Here is a 19,228-nt window from a genome sequence, read left to right as displayed (position 1 = left end):
GCAGTGTCTGCACTCAGGTATTTTTAATGCAGTGTTGTCTGAGCAGGGTCAGACAATGCTGTGTTAAACACCTGTTCTCTCTACAGAGCAGCTTCCATTGTTGCTTGCACCAATGGTAATGAATCACAGACCTGGTTTGGGTGGTTTTGATTTCTTTCTTTTTTTTTTTTTTAAACACTGGGCAAGTTGTTCCTCTGCCAAGGAAGTAGCTCATTTCCAGCTCAGGATGATGGCAGGCAAGATCAGGGGAGTCTGCCTTTTTAGTTTGGCACTGGAAGATTTTGAGACTCTTGATTGACACAGCAGTGCCTCAACTCTGGGCTGGTTCTCAAGCCTGGAACTCTGGAGAAACAGAAGCTCTTGGGTATCAAAAACCTGCTGCCAGGATCATCACTTTCTCACATGCATACTTAATCACCAAGGTGATCTTTTCTTCTAATTAAATAAACAATGGTTTGCATTATGTAGTAAAATTAAATGACTTGAAATATTTGATAAATCCAGCATCACCAGCCACTGTAGGCTCTTCCAGAATGTGCAAGAGCCCAACAGTGCTGTTGGACAGCCCAGTTGTGTGAATTTCCTTAAGCATCTGAGATGAGGTATTACACAAATACGGCTCCTCTGGGAGCCATCAATCAAGCCACGGCAGCTGCGATGGCTTTCCAATCCCGTACCTTTAGTTCAAAGCTTGCCAGAACATCTTCCTATTTCTAGAGGCTGTCAGCCAGCCTGCCAAAAGCCAGCTGCACTCTAGGACTGCGAGTACAGTGTACTGCACACAACACACAATGCTTTTGAAAGCCACTGAGCAATAGAGCAGGAAACTGTTTTCCAGATTTGAGGAATACTGACTACAGCCAAGAGCCATCCAGTCTGCAGACCAAACCTGGGAACAGACCAAAGTTTGATCATCTGGGAATTCTGGTTCTTTGGAGCTCCACTCTTAACAAAAGATGCTTTTCTCTCGTCAACTTTCTTGCTATCAACATAAAAACCAAGTTAGCTGTGGCAGGAAACGGGCTATAAATATGAAGATGACCTGCTCTCATCTTGCCTCTTTCATCACTGTCTCTCCAAAGGGCACTGCCTCCTAGGCAAGACCAAAACTGCAACTTTTATGTAATAAAGGAGGTTAAGTGTGCTGTGATAAATGCACTTCTGCAGGTTAAAAGAAAACCAAACCATCTTTGCTTTACCATGACTAAAAACAGATGAACTGGTACAAGGGCTACAGTTGGGCTTGCAAAGGCCAAAGAAAAACAATGAGAAAAGCTTTGTGCAGAAGGCAGGCAGACATGAGCTGCTGCCTGAGCTGGATTGACAGTTCCAGAGACTGTCTGCACTGAAGGCAACTGAGCCTTAGAAATAAATACTACTTCACATATTTTGACAACTGTAACCTAAAACTTGAAGTTCCGTGTTTATATTGGTTTTGCTTAATAGGAGAAAGATTTGCCTTTGCCTGAGGTTAATAGTGTTCCTGGGTGGCTAAAACTGGCCACAAGGAAACACACCCTTTTTCTTTTTCACATTAATAAAGCTTTTAACATGTTTCTGGCAAACTGGCAAGAAAAGTGCATGTAACTCATAATTGGTGATTTAAATGCAATCATGAACAAATAAATGCCTGTTCAGATCTCATTATTTATGGACTGAACCTGCTTTAAGACAAAATTACTCTTTTTTTGGACACCAGCCAAGCATAAACACTTATTAAGTCTTAATTTTAATCATAAGCTGCAAATGTACTGTGTCTCACACAGTGCTGCCTATTTGGAAGCACTATATATTATGGGAGCTTATGTGAATTTATTGAAACATGACACAGTTCTAATGCAAAGGTTCACACACAGAGTGGAACTCTTCTACCTCAGGAGACAGCAAAACATTCTCCTCTTGCAGGGCCCAAGCTAAGAAATGAGAATAAAACAGAGATGAGTTGTAAGCCACACCAGGGTAAACGTCTTCTATTTGGGTCAGATGCTTATTTAATTCTTCATTACCGGGACTTCTCTGGCTGACACAAGAATGCACTTGTCAATTTTGTTTAACTTAAGTATTATTGAGCACTGCTGTAAAATGGAGGGAGTTCTTCGTTTGATCAGAACAAGGTATGGGACTTAGAATGGTTTTATTTACTGGTGCTGTGGCTGTGTCTGCAGGTATATCTAGTTCTGTAAAAGGCTGGACATTCTGCCTGTGAGTCAACCAAGTACCTAAATAGGTGCTTAACTTCTGTATAATAAAAAGTTCACAATACAGGTCCTTAATACTTCATGTATAAAATATGCAACTTTCAGTTTCAAGGCACACAACCTCTAGTCCAGAAAAGCACGTGAACTTTTATGCTCATCAGCAATTTGCACTTAGCTACAATATTTCTTTACATATTTATGCCACTTTTTTCTTCTTTCATAATTTTGGTATTTTGATGTCAAGTATTTGATATTATTTTTGTGTGATGTCCTCAAACAGTCCCTTGTAGAAAACAAAACTGTAATTTCTACAAAGCAGAAGTGGACATTGCAAACAAAGCTGTCAGTGAGTGCTGTGATAGTGGTATTAGATGTGGACTTACCCAGTAGGAACTGAAATGGACCCTGCAATTATATCACATGGAGCAAACCTCTGGCTGTTAATAGTAATTCAACTATTTCCAGCCCCAGTTTCAGGTAAAGAATTAGCCTGGAGTGAAAGACCACATATTGCATTACAAATCACCTGCACCTCCCCTCTTCTGTCAAACACAGTTCAGCTTCAGGTGGAAGATAAGCACCTCCACCTGAGGACAGAACTGCTGACCATTAGTTCCCCAGAAGGACTCGTTTCCAGTATTCAGCAGCACCTGAAGAGTTTTCAAAACTCCTACATGTAAAGATCAGCAGCATCTGCAAATGCTTAAATGCCAGACAAATCTTGGGCTGGTATCCTTGTTATTAAAGCATGAATTATATAATTTAGTCATCCTTGTGGCAGTAAAATTAGTGATTAAAACGCCCTTCTTGTGCTGCCTGCTCTTGAGCAGAGAATTCAACAGCACTTATGTTTCCCCTCCTGAATGATGTCATTTCAGTACCAAAAGCAACCTCTCGAGCACAGAGAAAGAGACACTTCCTACCTCCTCCAGGCTTCTGGCTGCCATGGCCATTAGCCAGCGTCCCTGTGCCACCTTTAACAGAGAGCATCTGCAGAATCCCACATGCTCGGTGAAGACAGAATCCGTCACTGACGTCCGTCCCTCTGCTAAATCCCACAAGCAGATCCTCTGGTCGCGCCCCTGACTGTTACAGTAAAACAAGTTATCCGTGAGCTGCAGTCTGAAGAAGCCTGGCTGCCTGCAGGGCAGTAACTCGAACTAGGTCCTTCACAGGCAATAATGGACCAAACTTCCAACAGCTTCTGTGGGGGTGTTAATTGTGTGTTTCATGAAGCGTGGGGGAGCTCAGTGTCCCCAGGGCCACCACCCTTCTGCCGACTGTGGAACTGGCCAAGAGGTTCAACCATCCCTGGGAGGGGAGAGGGCCTGGGAGCCAGTCAGATACACTGCATTCACAGTTTCTGTTTGCTTGTGCAGAGAGACTTGATCAGGCTGAGTTGTGCTATTTATATGCGTGAATATATTTATAAAGTCTCATGAGCATACACAATAAAAATACTTACCATGCGTGAATATATTTATAAAGTCTCATGAGCATTTGAACATATACACAATAAAAATACTTACATTTTATCATTGATTAGATCTAATTTAAAAGGAAACAAAGGTATCCAAAGATTCACACATGTAACACTCATTCACCCTAGCAATGAAATGGAAATGTCATGAATTGACAGCTGAAAGACGAACAGCAAGACAACAAAGACCTCATCAGAGATAAATAAAAAGCAACAGTTATTCAGTGGTCAACTTCCCACAGCCACAGGCAGGGCACAGAGGGTCCTAGGACTGTGCACGTGTGGAGACACCAGAGAGGGACTGGTAGCAATTGCTCAAGGAAATGCTGTGGCTGAAACATCCAAAGCCAGAGAGCAGCGGCGGCCGCATCCGAGGGACAAGTGCAGCTCCCACAGACTCCTCGGCACAGCCCCATCCTGGAGGCTTTGTGCTGCTCCCAGGCAGGCAGAGTGAGGAAGCCACAAACAGAAGGAATTGTTGCAGATTTATGTGTTCCCACTGGCTCTGGGACAAAGTAGCACTGTGCAGAAGCTTCCAATCCATAAACTACAGCAGCACAGGATATATGTCTTCATGTTATCACCTGGGCGAGGAGTCATCAAAAATCCCTTATCCATGTCTTAATTAGCAGTATCACCTCATAGAAGTATGAAACCAAAACAGAGGAGATGTAAATCTACAGACTGTTGGGACTTCTTCAACATCACTTCTGTTCAGCTGAGTGACAAACTGACACAACATTTACAGCACTGGGCATACAAACAATGTGATACTGCAAGAAATTGTTGTGATTTAGCTTTACAAGAGAGAAATATAAAATACAGGTAAATGCCGTCCTAAAATTGCACTGCTGTGTGAACTGTTAGAACTATACAGCAAAAATAGAGGTACGGAAAAACTCTATAATTATACAAACAATGCTCATTCAATATGACTTTATGGGGAAGCGTGTTGATAATTGTACTTAAGCAGATAAGAAATATAAATGCTAATGAGTTCCACTGTATATTATGAGATGTCTTCTCTAGATAAACATGTCAGAACACCTCCTAATCATACAGACACTTTGGCATCTACTCTAGATCACCTGTCTAATCCAAAGTACACAAATCTTCCTGACCTTCCCTTGCTAAACAAGAACAGAAGATATTTTGCAACAAAGCAAAAGCATGAAACTCAGCATTCTTGCTCAGTCTTCCACTCTCCATCTCTGATTCTTCTCTTCCCTCCTTCCCTTTTCTCCCATCTCCCCTCTACTTATAAATTCTTTATATCAATCTTCCCCAGGAACCAGCTATGAAAAGTTTTTCAACTTCAAATCCAAGTGTATTTCCTTGACCCAAAAACTGTTCTCAGTGTAGTAATAAAGACACTACAGATCCCAAGTCGTTATGATGTCATAAGATACATAATAAAGAAATTAATTGTATCTTCCCCCCCCCACCTTTATTCTAGACTTTTTCTGTCTTTTTGTATTTCAGTACATTTCCATATGTGTTGGAGAAACTAAGTGGCTCCAGAATTAAGAGAATCCTTTGTCCCCACCCCCCCTTTTTTTTTCCCTTCAATCACAGAGACAAGAATATGTCACAGAGACAAGAATAATTTCACTGTTTTTTGCCTGCTTTGCTAACCTGAGAAGCCTGTCTTTACCACCCATTGTCTTCACGCAGTAGACAGATTTTCTTCCATGGCCATCCAATGCTGTGTCCACTCTGTGTGTTTTCAGGTTCCAGACATGGATAAACCCGTTCTCAGACCTGGCAGCAGGAAGGGATGCTGTTAGTGTGAGCACTGCATGGAGGTGGATCAGAGTCTGATGCTTTTCCTTTTTTTGTTTTGTTTTGTTTCCAAAACTGAAGTTGTATGCACAGGTAACACACCCATCATGCAAAACCATGCTTGCTGCTGTCTTCTCCAGAAACACTTTGTCAAAATAATACACTTCAATTCAAGAGGAAACAACCATGTGGCACTCAGCACAGCCAGAAATCCTGGTGTACTTACCCAGAGAAAAGAAGGGGGATATCAGGTTCTGGGCCTCCACAGGAAAAATGCAGAGTGTGGACTGCAGCACTGGTACCTCTGAGCACAAACTGTGGATCCGGAGGTGGCAGAGCCATCAGAGCAATGAACTGGGGGGTGAGAAGCAGACACAGATATCACAGAGGGTAAGGCAGCCTAAAGTGAAATGACAACTTTAAATATATTTTGAGCAGGACACGTGCTTTTCCTCTTTCCTCTTTGAATTTTCATTACTGAATGTTTTTTCTATTTGCCACCCAGTTGAGGGTGAAATATTTCCTCTTAAGATGAGCTGATGAAGCAGGTGTCCAACCTGCTCTTTGCTGCATTCCTCTCTCAGCAAGGTTCCGAGCTGGCCATGAGCAAGCACCTCTCACACACTTGTAAATCCCAAATTGGTCAGCTGCTCTCCCTGCTGCTAAAGGGAAGAGCTACAAAATACAAGAAACTTGACACCCATAATTTGGGTGGGCAAGCAATTTATCATTCCACTTTAGCCTCCTGGCTAAGTCTTTCCCCTTCCTCCCCACAAAAATACTACTTTTGTATTTTTTCAGAAAAGCACTGCAGTGAACATATCAACGGTAAAGAATTTCAGATGAGATGGGAGTGATGATCATTTTCACACAAGAATCCCATTACTCCAGAGTGTTTTAATTTTTGGTTCTAGGCATGGTTTCTTGAAAAAAAAAATGCAGTACTTCATATTAACTGAGTGACTACTGTGCTAAACATTTTACTCCAAGGGGTTTGTATTCCCTAAAGGATCAAGAGATGGATGTTTTCAGCTTCATGTCGAATGCGGTCTGAGTCAGCACAGAGCAGGACCGGTATATGGGGGAGCAGACTGCCCTGTCCCACACGGGAAAGGAGGGGACAATTCCTGATGAGCTCACAGGGACAGCCTGTGTGATCCCCACAGGAGCTCACTGCTCTGGCCCCCTCACCAGGTATTTCCCTTCACATTAACAGCTTTGCAGGCAGCTGTGCACAAGTACTGGAGAAGGATGAGGACAAATTTTCTGTGTTCTGACTTGTTGCAAATGACTCTCCAGACCTGTGCAAGGCAACCAGCAGCTGATTCAGCTGGAAGTACAATTTGCAGTTCATTGGAAAATGCATTATAACGTGCATTACAACAAATATTTTCACCATGAAAAGTGTTTGCTGCCCGATCTGTGGCATTACTAGCCACGCTTGTACATCTGCTTCTTCCTTTGTGACATAACCTCACATAGAAAAGGGCAGCTTTTGCAACTGCAGGTGTCAACTCTCATCACTTTTTCCCATTCATGCATATATTACCCCAGATTAAACAAAAAGTGTTCTAAATTCAGTAAGGGAAGATCAGCAGGTGTTTGTCTGCCTGCCGGTTCACAGTAGAGGAATTGCAGAGAATCAGAATAGAGTGCAAGAGCTACGAGTTCCATGGCAAAACAGCCCAACTTTTCATTGTCATCTCACCTCAGTACCAGCTTTCAAATTGTGTTTAATGGATGCACTTGCTAATGCATCTCATTTGCAGGTCTCCTTTGAGTGTTTATAGATCAGTTATCATCATGGTATCTATAGGCTCTAATTAAATGCAATTATCTTTTAGGGCTAGTGATGAAACAAGATTCTTCAAGTGTAATGTGGAGTTCTCTCTCAATAGCACTGTGTAATTAGGTATGAAAATAATGAGCTCAGTGGATACCCTCTGTGTTTTAGGGCCCTGACTCATCTCTTTTATGAAGTTGTTGGATGATCCAGATGGAGTTTTCAGATGTACATGATGTACAGGTTCGCCCCCATGGTGAGATCCAGCTCCCAAGTGCCCATCTGCAACATGCTCCACCCGTGTTATAAACCTGTTAGACCAAGGATTTTGTCACCAAGGGACACCTCTTTGGGGCACTACAGCTGAGTGCTGGTGCCCTCAAAATGACACTTTGTAGAACCAGATAAATGAAAGAGTAGCTAAGAGCTTGTCAGAGGAGCGGGGTCCCACTTCACAGTGGAGCAATTCTGGCTCACTGCACTGAGCAAGGAAATAGAACTGAGGCAACCCAGAGGCTATCTGGGATTACAAGGCAGGTTTTTAATAGCATTTTTCTAATTACTGACACAGAAGTTTTTGCTGACAGACAGCAAGTGTGTGCGTGGCTGTGGGAAGGGTTTTACCTGGCATGAAACAGACACTACTAATGCATGTCTTTACAAGGATGATATTTCAGAAAAATCCTCAGACCAGTTACAGAAAAAAAAACCTACTGAAAACATGCTTCTGAGCTGCAAGCTATTGAAGGGACTTTTTGCTCCTTAGAGTCTGGTTCTTTCCTTGCTTTTCTGCTAACCATGTATGTGAATCTGGAAATTTGGCTTAATATTAAACCTAATGTATATGGAGTCCTTACTACTTCCTGTCATGATTTGGCAGATGAATGGCAGTGTGACAGTATTTAGTGTCTCATTTTCCTTCCAGCAGGCGTTGAACTATAAAATTTCATCTTTCCTGTCCTTGTTATCCATAAGCTTGGACAAGTCACTTAAGATTTAATAAAAAGTTCTTAGGTACCTACAGAAAATCCCATGAGCTTGCAAAGAGATGGAAATTTGGTGTACTGGTACTTTAATAACTCCAAGAAAGCATCAATCTGTTCCTGTTGACACACAAGCATCCTCAAAAAAATGACATTCAGCCTACCTTCAATTCACCAGGTAGCTCAGTCTCTCTGCCTTACAGGGATAATGAAATACATTGTGGTGTACTGATTCAAACAGATAATGGTTATACTGTGCTTTGCTAAGCAGACAGCTACAAACATGCTAAATATGATGATTGTGAGATGGTTAAAGCCTCTGGGAAAATTTTTCAAAAGTGCCTAAGTGATTTAGAAGCCTGAGACTCATTTCCAAATGAATTTTCAATCCTACATCTCTAGGACTTTTTAAAGTTTCACCCCAGGTGTCTAAAAATGAGTTCTCTAATTAGCACAACATTTATTTTCTTGTTAACTCTATCTAGCCTCAGGGAGACCAATCTGTTCTTGTTAACTGGGGATATCTGCAACAAATTTAATTAAATGAATTTGCTTAGTATTTAGTCTGGTCTGAGAGCAAAATCTGGCTCAAGGGCTTGAACAAGCAAAGTGCAACCTACAGAATAAAGTTCATTTAAAGGCATTTCTGGGCTACACTGTATGTTCGTCCCTGTGTTATTATCCTCATGCTATGACTCCTGCCTCCTGTGAAAGGAGTTAAAAGACATGAGTACATGAATCATTTTGCTCATGGCAGTACTTGCTTGCAAGACGGCATCACCTGCAAGAGAGGCAATACCTCACCATCAGGCTTCGTTTTTTTTAAAAAGATGTTCCACTTCTTATTTCTTCCAGCCTTCCCCACGCTGGTAACAGCATCCTCCTTCAGGAGCTGAGCTACAGTGATGTGACACAGACAACGAGAAGTATTTTTCACAAGGTGCACTGCAAACCCTTGGGCTCCTGCACAAGTTACATTTGCTACACAAGTGGGGAGTGGAAATCCAGCTTCTCAAATGAGGGTTTCAATTAGTGAATGGCTGAGTGCACCAAACATGAGGTACCAAAAATGGTTTTGTCTAAGAAAACGCATCTGCTAAATGCCAGAACAATTAAATTTCCTTCAAAATTACATTATTTTAAAGAACAATTCACTATTAATATCCCTCACAAATCTTACTTTGCTTAGGTTGCAATTAGAATAATCCTCAAACCATCTGAATTTCTATGCAGTGATATTTCAGTATCATCACTTCAGCATTTGATATAAAAAAGTTAAGCTTTTATTTAATGAGAGTCATTTAAAATATGTAAATGTCAAAAGGATTACCTTAGAAAAATCTCTCAGAGAATTAAAAACATTAACAGATTCCCACAGGAAAAATTCCAGCAGAATTCAGCAATTCTCCTGTTCCCACTCCTGTCACTTGTATTTCTATCACACATTGAAGCAAAAACAAATTGCTATTAAAATATCATCCAAACACCCTCCTCCCCCTAACAAACTCCACAGTTCACTTTGAGATACCAACGGCTCAAGCAAAGACAGGAAAAAATCCTCTTCTATTTTTCTTTAGGCTTATTTAGAGTAGTAAAAACTCAGTGGTAAAAGAGCTTTTTCAGGTATAAGAGAAATAAATCTCCCTAGGCATGTCTGGCAAACTGATTTGGGACTGAAACCAGCAGGTGTGCAGACATAATTACTACTGCAAAATATCCAACACATCCAGGTGTGCTCACAAACAGATATATGAAATCCCTGTTATTTTTTGACAATTCCCAGTCAACCAGGTGCCACCCTCCCAAAGGAAAAATCAGAGCAAAGAATGAGTTGAGAAAGATGTGAATAAATTGCTCTCCCCCCTTTCCAAGCTTTTTCATTCATACAAAAACCCTTTTTAGCCTGCAGTTCTGTGCCTACCTGCACCCCCTGAAAAACTCTGCCCTGTTGCACAGCACGCTGTGCTCTAGTGCATGAGTGTGTTTTGGAAGTGGGTCATGAGCTGCAACTGCAGAGGCAGTCAGGGGAAATAACAGACCCCTTCAAGTTAATAGTGCAGTGCAAACAATTTTGTTTGTTCCATTACATTTGCAATCTCCACCATTAAAATCCAACAGGCAGCCCTTGCAGTAGGAGCTTTCCAAAAGCAATGTTCCCACATTTCCAGCCTCCAACCACAGCAGACAACGAGGTTTCTCAGTGGTGAAACCACAAGCTACTCTCAGCGCAAGCAATGCCCTGTACCAAGGCTGCCGGGAGGCTTGTGGCCTTTCCTCGTGGCTCAACACCCACGACACAGCCCGAGGGTCCCAGAGCACCCAATTCCCCTCACTGAATTGTGCTGGAACACAGCAGCACTTGGAAATATCTTAGACATCCCTGGCTGTCACAAAATGCTGCCTGGCTCTGTGGCACTTCTCAGAAGCAGAGAACAAGAATTTAGCGCTACAAGAACCCATTAAATCAGTAACATTTTCATACATCATTAAAAGAGATGCCAGAAAAATCCACGCAAGTTGAACGAGTTAAAGTTCACCTCATCTGACTGCAAAAGTGAATTTTTATAGGTTATTGACTACAAATGGTGTGAAAGCCCGTATGTGATTTGGTAAACAATTCTTCAGACATGTTGTGACGAATTTTTAAGCCCAGCTTTTCATTTTGCATGTACAAACCAAAAGAACACACTGAAACAGGGAAGTCAGCAATACAAAGAGATGTTGTGAGACTCAAGAAATCTCTTTGCACCTGAGGTGAAAAGTAACTCATCTGTACAAAGAGATGCCTTTCTGGGTCCTGTAGCGAGCTAACACATACAAAACACTTAGGGAAGAGTGAAAATCCCAAATTAAAAGCCAAGCACCCTGCTTCTTGGACTCTTACCCCAGCTGCCCGAAACACACGATATGTCTGTTGTGTGCAAATACAGAAACATGCACTAGCAAAAGTAAAACCAGCAGAAGCTTGATCAAGAGATGTGGGAGTGCTATACAAACAGTTGCAAAGGTCAGAGCCCCAGAATATATGAAAATTCATTTGTCAGTCATATAACAATGCAGCTTTCAGTTTAAAACTCCCATTTCTATCTTCAGTGCTAAACTGAGATACAAACTGTATTATACTTCTGGGGTTTCTTTAAAGCAAATTTAAAAAATAATTTACTTCAAGTGGAAATTAGAAAACAGTAGAAATTTTAAAATCAAGAAATTGATGTCAAGCAGAAATTAGAATTAGTGGAAATTTTTGATTTAACCAGTTGATATACCAATAAAGCACTCTTAATTTTCAGAGGTAAGGATAATGAAATGCTTTCTTTTGAATTGGTTATTTTTCATATTACTATTTACTTATGACTGCCAAAGTACAGATTAAGCACAGGGATGTATACTTGTGACTTCAAAACCTAAATTAATTATGATAATAACAATACTTAATTTTGAAAAATCACAACAGTGGACTGGGAGCATTCATTAGTTTGTGCTTGCACTAGAAAATCCCATATCCAGATCCTGTAGACAGATTTTTATCTTGCTTGCAAAACTTGCTAGTCAGCGACACATCAATGTCAAAGGGAATGCAGTGATTTATATGACCCAGTTACAGAATCCTTTATTAGCTGATATCATAAACCTGTTGCCACACAGCCAACATTACAGCTGACAGGAGTCCTTCCTCTTACAGGTTGGGAACACTAAACACTGTCAGAGCTTTCATTCTAAATAGTCACCAAATCATTTCTAATGACTAACAGTGACTGCCTGCTCAGAAAAACACTTCAAAAGTCTCGGTTTGAGAAATGCAGAGAACCTCAATTTCCCACTGACTTCTAGGGAAGTTAGGAGTTCATCCTTCCTCAGGAGATTCCCAAAATTACCTTCTCTCTTGACATTTAGACAATGAATGATGGAAGTTTCCACATTTTAATTGTAATAGTCAATGGACAGATAGCAAACAAAATTGCTTATCAGCAACTGGTGATATGCCAAGAAATCTAATGGGAGCAGGGAAGAAAATGACTAATAACCATCATGCAATGCAACACATTTTTAATGATTTCCACTCAGATAAATGGCTCCTCACAGCATTAGCACCTTTTTTCTCTGTAAGCATTCCTTACCTGAACAAGGCTAAACCACAATATATTATGATTTTAAGTAATGAAGTTTGCATGAAAAATGTATATAAATGTCAGTGTGTAACCTCCAAGAATATTGAAACCCAAGCTTGTGTCTTGAGGTTCACTTTCAAATACTTCCATCTGCAATTTTTAAAAAAGTCACTGTACAACAATTATTTTCTGTATGAAAACATAGTTTCAGCATGGGAACAAAACTAAGAATGATTATAATCATTTGAAAGACACTGAGTTAGCATATGGATCTCATTGCCACTTACACATTTTGGTCACTGGAACAAAAAGCTATTAATCAATATGTAAAAGCCATAAATTAACATAAACATTAATCATTCTAATACTCCCCCTGTGTCAGACTGATAATTTTTTTTCAGTCTTTCATTCTGACATATGCGCCTTCAGCTATCAGCTGGTTGACCTTTTTTAACACAATTAAACATTTTGGGCATTGCAAATCTTACTGAAGTAAACATTTTGGAGACAGACAAATATCATGGATACATCTATGCCAAAAATACGGGGTCTGAAAACATGAGAGCCTCTGCCTCTCATGTTATTGCACTAGCTTTTAACAAGGGAGCCTAAAATACAGTGTGAAATACAGCTGAAACAGATGAAATTCTAGTGTTTCATAAACAGGTTCTATTTGCAGATGAGGGAAAAGACACCCATCTGTTTTACTTTCTGAAACCATTAATTGCTTGGGAAAGTGCAATGATATAACTACAGCCAGCCTTGCTTGGAGAAAGAAAGCATAAAAGCCCATAGTACCTCAGCTCTACAACACGCTCCATAAAATTATTGGGGGACAAAAAAGACAACAAATGTTTAATCACTTTGAAAACTTGAAGAATATGAATATGCATTTATATATACACAAAATAAGTTGAAAAAAGGATTTATACAAGTCTCTCTTCATCATAACACCAGACCTAGAATGAATTTAAGTTTGTACATGTGATAAATCATTGAAATCTAGCAGAAAATTGATAAGCCAAGGACCATCAAAAGACTGTTTTGAGTAGCCTCCAGTTCAGCCATGCATAGCAATCTGTCAGCCACAGGGCTCTGCCTGCCCATCCTCCTTAATTAGGGGTGCTGCATAGTGCAGCATCAGCCACAAATCTTTTGGTTCCAAGAGCTAATAATGTCCTCAGATAGCATGGGCTTAATTAAACGTCTTCCAGACATTTTCGCAGACGTTCCGGCAATAATCTTGTTTAGTAACAAACTATTAAAAAGAATTGACAGAGAAGAAATATATCAAGTTGTTACAGCAACTGAAGTTATTTAGGCCAGAATTATATGTCTGCAATTAAGGATTCTGTAACTCTGAGCAATTAAAATATCACTTTATTTGAAAACTAATTAATTCTAAACACATATTTTTCCCATGACAAACTTCTATGATTGTTTAATTTATTCCATTCTAATTACACTTTAATTAATCTACTCTTGTATAATATTATACTGTTATTCTGGCATTTGACCAACGAAGACAATAAATTGATTGCAGTTCCGTTGTGCAAGAGCAGAAACTGTCATGCCAGTTTCAACACCACGTTTATTTATTTGTCTGTTCTATTACTTTTCCTTTCCTCCCACAGGGCATAGGAACATGAAACACAGCACAAATCAGATGACATTTTGTCTTCTATACTTCTTCAAAGTGTGAAGTATAACAAGAGTTTTCAGAATTAAGGAAAAGTATATGTAACATGATATTACATAATAAAGTATAACCAATAGTAAATGAATTTGTACTTCTAAAATACATTGCTTATCAACAACTTATCAATTGATTCCTGATATACAGGACCATCTGATGTCCAGAGCTGCTAGAAACGGAGCTGTTTCCATGAACATTAAAGTCTGCTCAGGATCTGGCTTGATACAGTCAACAAAAAAGAAGAAAGAGACCAAACCCCATTTTCATACCAATCTTAAAATTAAATTAATTCAGTATCTTCCAGAGTTTTAAAAGCCACTGCATTTTAATTTTGCATCAAGTCACCTTTGATTCAACTAAAACAAAAGTATATAAATTCTTTTATTAATCTATAAATATGATACTTGCATTCATCTCTGAGAAAAGAAATATATACAAATATTTTATTAAACATGGAGTTAGTAGTGCTGCATTTTATTTTCTTTTGGCCATACTTGAGGTAAAAATGACTGCTGTTTACAGTCAGAAGTCTTCAATTTTTTTTTTTTTAATATGAATGTCCCTGAAATGCGCAGTTCTCCCTCATTTAGTGGGAGGAGAAAGCGAGAATTGACACTTTATGAAGATGATGAAGCAATCTACTTTTCATGTACTTTTAAAACTTCAGCTTGTGTCCCTGACTGCATGCTTCCTTCTGCTTATGAAATACCCCCGTATTGTGTACGCCTTACCATGGGGGAAATGCTGTGCAGAGGTAGGCAATTAAATTAAACTGCACTGCAAGATGAGCTCCGACAGTGCTTCCCAAAATCTTTCTTTCACTTTAATGACACAGTTTACACTTCATAGAATTAGAAAGACAAGTACAAAATACATTCACAAAATACATATTCATTAAAAGAAGAAAAAAAGATTCTGCACTTAACTGAACAGGCTATGTATTTCACCAGCATACGGTGGGAGATGCATTTATATCAGAATATTGTACCTGTGTCCTACCCCCATGCTTATATTCTCAACATTTGTTTCATAACAGTTAAAAAATAGACTTTAAAACTGCAAATAGCAAACAAGATAAATTGACATAAACACAGAAGGAAGATTAAATAACCAAGGGCAATTCCTGTTTGTGATCAGCACATGTTTGGAAATCCAAATTTTGGAGCTGATCTATGCCTGTCCAAACTGCCAGATGATACCGGTGAGACTGCTCAAAAGAAGGAGGGTTTGCAGGGTCCGTTCATTACACCAGTATTTCATAAAGCATTTCCTCCTTGGGAGGTTTCTGCTTCTGTGTACACTACAACACATCTCTGAGACCAGTGTTATTCCAGGTCCTTCTCTGGAGATGGAGAAACTGTGTCAGGGACAGTAAGTGACCTCCCAAGGTGGTACAGTCCCTAGAACTGGGATTCGGACTCCACTAACTGACTTAAGGCGCAGACGGTCCCTTCCCAGGGACACTGAGATTGAATCTCAGTGCCATGTGGTATTTTAAGAAACAAGGCAATGTGGACAGTCTGTATCGATTAATTAGATTAAAACTTTAAATCCTTATTCAGGTCAGAAAAATCCTCTCAAGGTCAGAAACAAACTGTGTTTCAGTAAAGACCATCACATTTGGTACTTAACACTTTCTCCAAGAACCCCTTCAGCACTTAAAGAAAAGACTTATTGTTATGTACACCACTTTTAAATATATGACTCAAAACAACAGATTATTAAGTATTTTTATGTTATGAAATATCCCCCCAAATTCAAGCTTAATTACTCATAGTATGTGTCATTTGTCTACTAGGATTCCTATTCCATACAGCGTAAGTATTTGGATAAGCCAGGTTATTGGAGAGCAACTTAGTCCAAGAACTCTAGTAGGGATCACTATAATTCCACTGCAAACAGGAATGACATTTACAAAGCAAATATTACCTGAATATCAAATGAAAAAATTAATGTTTATTTTAACAGTTTAGGCTAAGCTTACACTTTAGACACAACTGTTCTTTCAGGCCAGTTTAATCACATAAATCTACATCTATTTTACATAAGCATGTAGGATACATTAGTTAAATATGCTCATCTCCAAGCATATGAGCATTTGCTCATATGTTAAACAGTTAAATTGTTAAAATGTGAGGGATATTAATAAAAAACTGGTTCCACATTTAACAGGTTGAATACTGATGATGCTTAATTCCCAGTTTCTGGTACTGTTTCCTGTGTTTGTCGTGTTCTGACCAGTTAGCTTCTCTATGTTTTAAAAAGCAACACTGCTATTTAGCAAATGGAGGGAAATAAACCCAAAGTAACAGACTCGAGTTGCAGTTTACACATTTAACTTCAAGCTTCACTCCTCTCATCCACCATAAATTACTCCTGACCAAAAATGCAGTGAAAAATGCAACACTGTTTCACTGCATTAATTTGAAACTTTGAACAATTCTGCTGCACCTGAACTTGAACTCCCAGCCTTTGAATTTGTGCTGAACAGCCCCCATTGTACCGCGCTTTTATGCTGGCAGGAACTGAAGTGTCAATCTTTCGTCAGATAATCAGATTATGTCATGTTCTGACCAAATTCATTAGGAAAACTTTTACCAACCCTATTATCTCAAACCAGAAAATAGAGATCAAAGTATAACCAATTTTACAGCACAATAGAACTGTTATAAATATTTAAACACTAATTAAAAGGCCCCTTTTGTTAAAAGTAAATAAATAATTGAAAGCTACCTCTGCTTATAAATGCTATCAAATGCAACCGTATTTATCACGTTTCTAAGAAAACCAGGTTCTATATATGGTGGAGAGTGGAGAGAAAAGCACTTAAAAGTCATTTGAGAAGATGGAGGTTTGCTAGACTAAATCATATGCCTAAAGTAAGTCACACTGAGTGCTCATTCTGGTGACAAAGCATTAATCCCTGAATGTCTTTGTTAACTCCATTCACACTGGACAATTGTATCTACTTCATGCAGATGTGCTGGATGGACACTGCATTCAAAAGGAGAGAAGAAATACTCTCTAAGGAAATCCTACATCAATGACTCATTTCTCAGTAAATGCAATTGTATTGTAATATATTGTTTTCTTCCTGGAATATGCATGATCTTGTCTCCTACACAGGTAAATAACTGTAATTAACCTCAGCAGATGTATTTTCTGCTTGCTGATCAAATATGACATCTGCATAAACCAAACACTGAACGAAAGAGTACTTACTACTTTCCCTTGTCTCCACTTCAGCTGAATAGCAAGCATGGCATAAGAGGGAATCAAAGAATTCATATTAATATAATTAACAGCAAGGAACCAATCTTAGACTAATCCATGAGCAGAAGCAGCGACAGGACAGTCATCAATATTGATTTCACATATTTTTCAGTACTACAATCAGATTCTCCATCTGTAACTCAAACTTTAAAAGCATGATAATTTACGGAAAGGAGATTAATTTAGCCATTTTGAGTCAAAGACTTATTTCATAGCTTCATCCCAAATCCTGCATACTGTTAGGATCCCTTTCCCCTTTGAAGACTTAGTGAATGATTGAAGCTTCTACTTTCTGAGAAACAGATAACACAAGACTAGTAATCTGACTCTAAGCCACTGGATAAAGGCAGTTTGTTTCCTCTTAGCCCATCTGTCAACACCTCTTCAGTAATTAGTCCTAATTATTACAAAGGGCTAGCCTCCCATTCGCATTATTAAATCAGAAATAGTATCATAGCCAGGTATCTTTCAACGCCTACCAGACTGGCGACCTTCGATTTCATTGAATCTTCTATCAGTATCCGCCTTTGGAAGAGCCTCGGCAGTAATTTTAGCATCAGCTTCAAAGATGCAGATCCCACAGTGGAATTCCAGGGATGCATTCATATACACACCCACATCATGTGACAGGAGAGCAAGCAACACAATTGACCTTTGCATTGTTCTCTAAACTCCTGTGATATAAAACACACATTTCTATTTTACACAATGGAACTGGTTTTTGCCTGTGTGCTTCGAAGTGCTCCTTTGAACTAAATGCTGATAGGAAGAATAGTGAAACTGTGTATAAAGATGAAGGTCAAATCTTTGTTAGGAAAACAATACATCTGAAACATTTTTTCAGATCAAGACAAATTTGCAAGGAGTAAACAGCAACTAAAAATATTCATAGATGTATTTAAGTGTGAAGATTTAAAAGGTTTCTTTTGTTTATTTTTGCCGTATAGCTGAAGTACTTCCCCAGAAAAGTGGAAAACAAAAGGATGATGACATCCCAACTCTCACAGAACCAAAGCTCAGTTAACTGAGCAGTCAGACTGCTTTAAGCTCTTTATTTGTGTTAACATTTACTTCATTGAAATAAGAGAAAATATATTCCTAAGAACCAAACACTCAATTTCTTTTGATTAAAAGCCAAACATGTTTCCCAATCACACATCTGAGACCATGAATGAGGATTTGTTTATGGTGGATTTCTCATCAACAGCAGAGCACCACCAGTTTCCTCAGACACAATGAGCCGACCTAAGCTGCACTCATACAGTTTATGGCTCATGTAAGTATCCCTTCTAAAAGCTTGTGCCCAGAGTACAGCAGCTACACATATATTCAAAAGCCTCTATATGAACAAAGCTGACATTCTCTAATTAAAGCAAAGAATGTTTTTATTATGCTTAATGTTACCAAAAAAAAAAAAAAAAAAGCATACAGAAGACGATTTCTTTTACAAAAAACTTCAACCCAAACGCATTTTAAAGAACTTTTCTGTGTCCTATATTAAAGTGAAATAGTGGTTTTTTTTCCCCGCCTCTTTGCAGGTCTCCTCTAAATGCTACAGATGTAATGAAAGAGTGAGCTGCTATGTACAAAGCAGTAGCCTAAAGCCTTGGGGGAGTTGGGCAGGCACAAACAGGGTGCTTGGGGAGGATGATGCCCCAAACTGCAGCTCAGCCACCTCAGCTACCTCAGTTCTGGGGTGTCATGAAAGCCCAGTGCTTGGAATAGGGACCATAACCCAAATTCTGGGTCCCTGATCTGTGGATGTGGTTGGCCCAAAGTCCCTCTTGTTTCACTGGCTCAACTTGGCCTACTTGGAAGTAGCACAAAGACATCTCAGTAGCACACAGTACTGGAGCATGAAGAAACTACTCTGATCCAGCTTCCTGCATACTTGTCCTGCGTACCTTCCTTCCAGAGCACTCAG

General features: G+C 39.4%; 1 protein-coding gene across 2 annotated transcripts in view; it reads right to left on the bottom strand.

The window, feature by feature from the left end:
• The window catches only part of GNB1L (G protein subunit beta 1 like), a 28,913-nt gene extending 10,937 nt beyond the window's left edge, over nucleotides 1-17,976 (bottom strand). The window contains exons 1-4 of one of the 2 annotated variants that reach the window (XM_008634100.2): nucleotides 17,784-17,976; nucleotides 5,687-5,814; nucleotides 5,314-5,439; nucleotides 3,122-3,284 (exon numbers count right to left, since the gene is read on the bottom strand). In XM_008634100.2, coding sequence (XP_008632322.2) covers nucleotides 3,122-3,284; nucleotides 5,314-5,439; nucleotides 5,687-5,814; nucleotides 17,784-17,906 — 540 coding nt within the window. In that variant the 5' untranslated portion in view covers nucleotides 17,907-17,976. Of the gene's footprint in view, nucleotides 1-3,121; nucleotides 3,285-5,313; nucleotides 5,440-5,686; nucleotides 5,815-17,253; nucleotides 17,308-17,783 lie in introns of those variants that run through there. The other variant, XM_017734957.1, reaches the window with a different exon arrangement.
• Between the last annotated feature and the right edge of the window lie 1,252 nt (nucleotides 17,977-19,228).

The sequence above is a fragment of the Corvus brachyrhynchos genome, unplaced genomic scaffold (genome assembly GCF_000691975.1).
Source record: "Corvus brachyrhynchos isolate BGI_N302 unplaced genomic scaffold, ASM69197v1 scaffold114, whole genome shotgun sequence".
NCBI classification, from domain to species: domain Eukaryota; kingdom Metazoa; phylum Chordata; class Aves; order Passeriformes; family Corvidae; genus Corvus; species Corvus brachyrhynchos.
The sequence above is the reverse complement of the archived record's forward strand: the minus strand, read 5'-3'. Positions and strand labels throughout refer to the sequence as shown.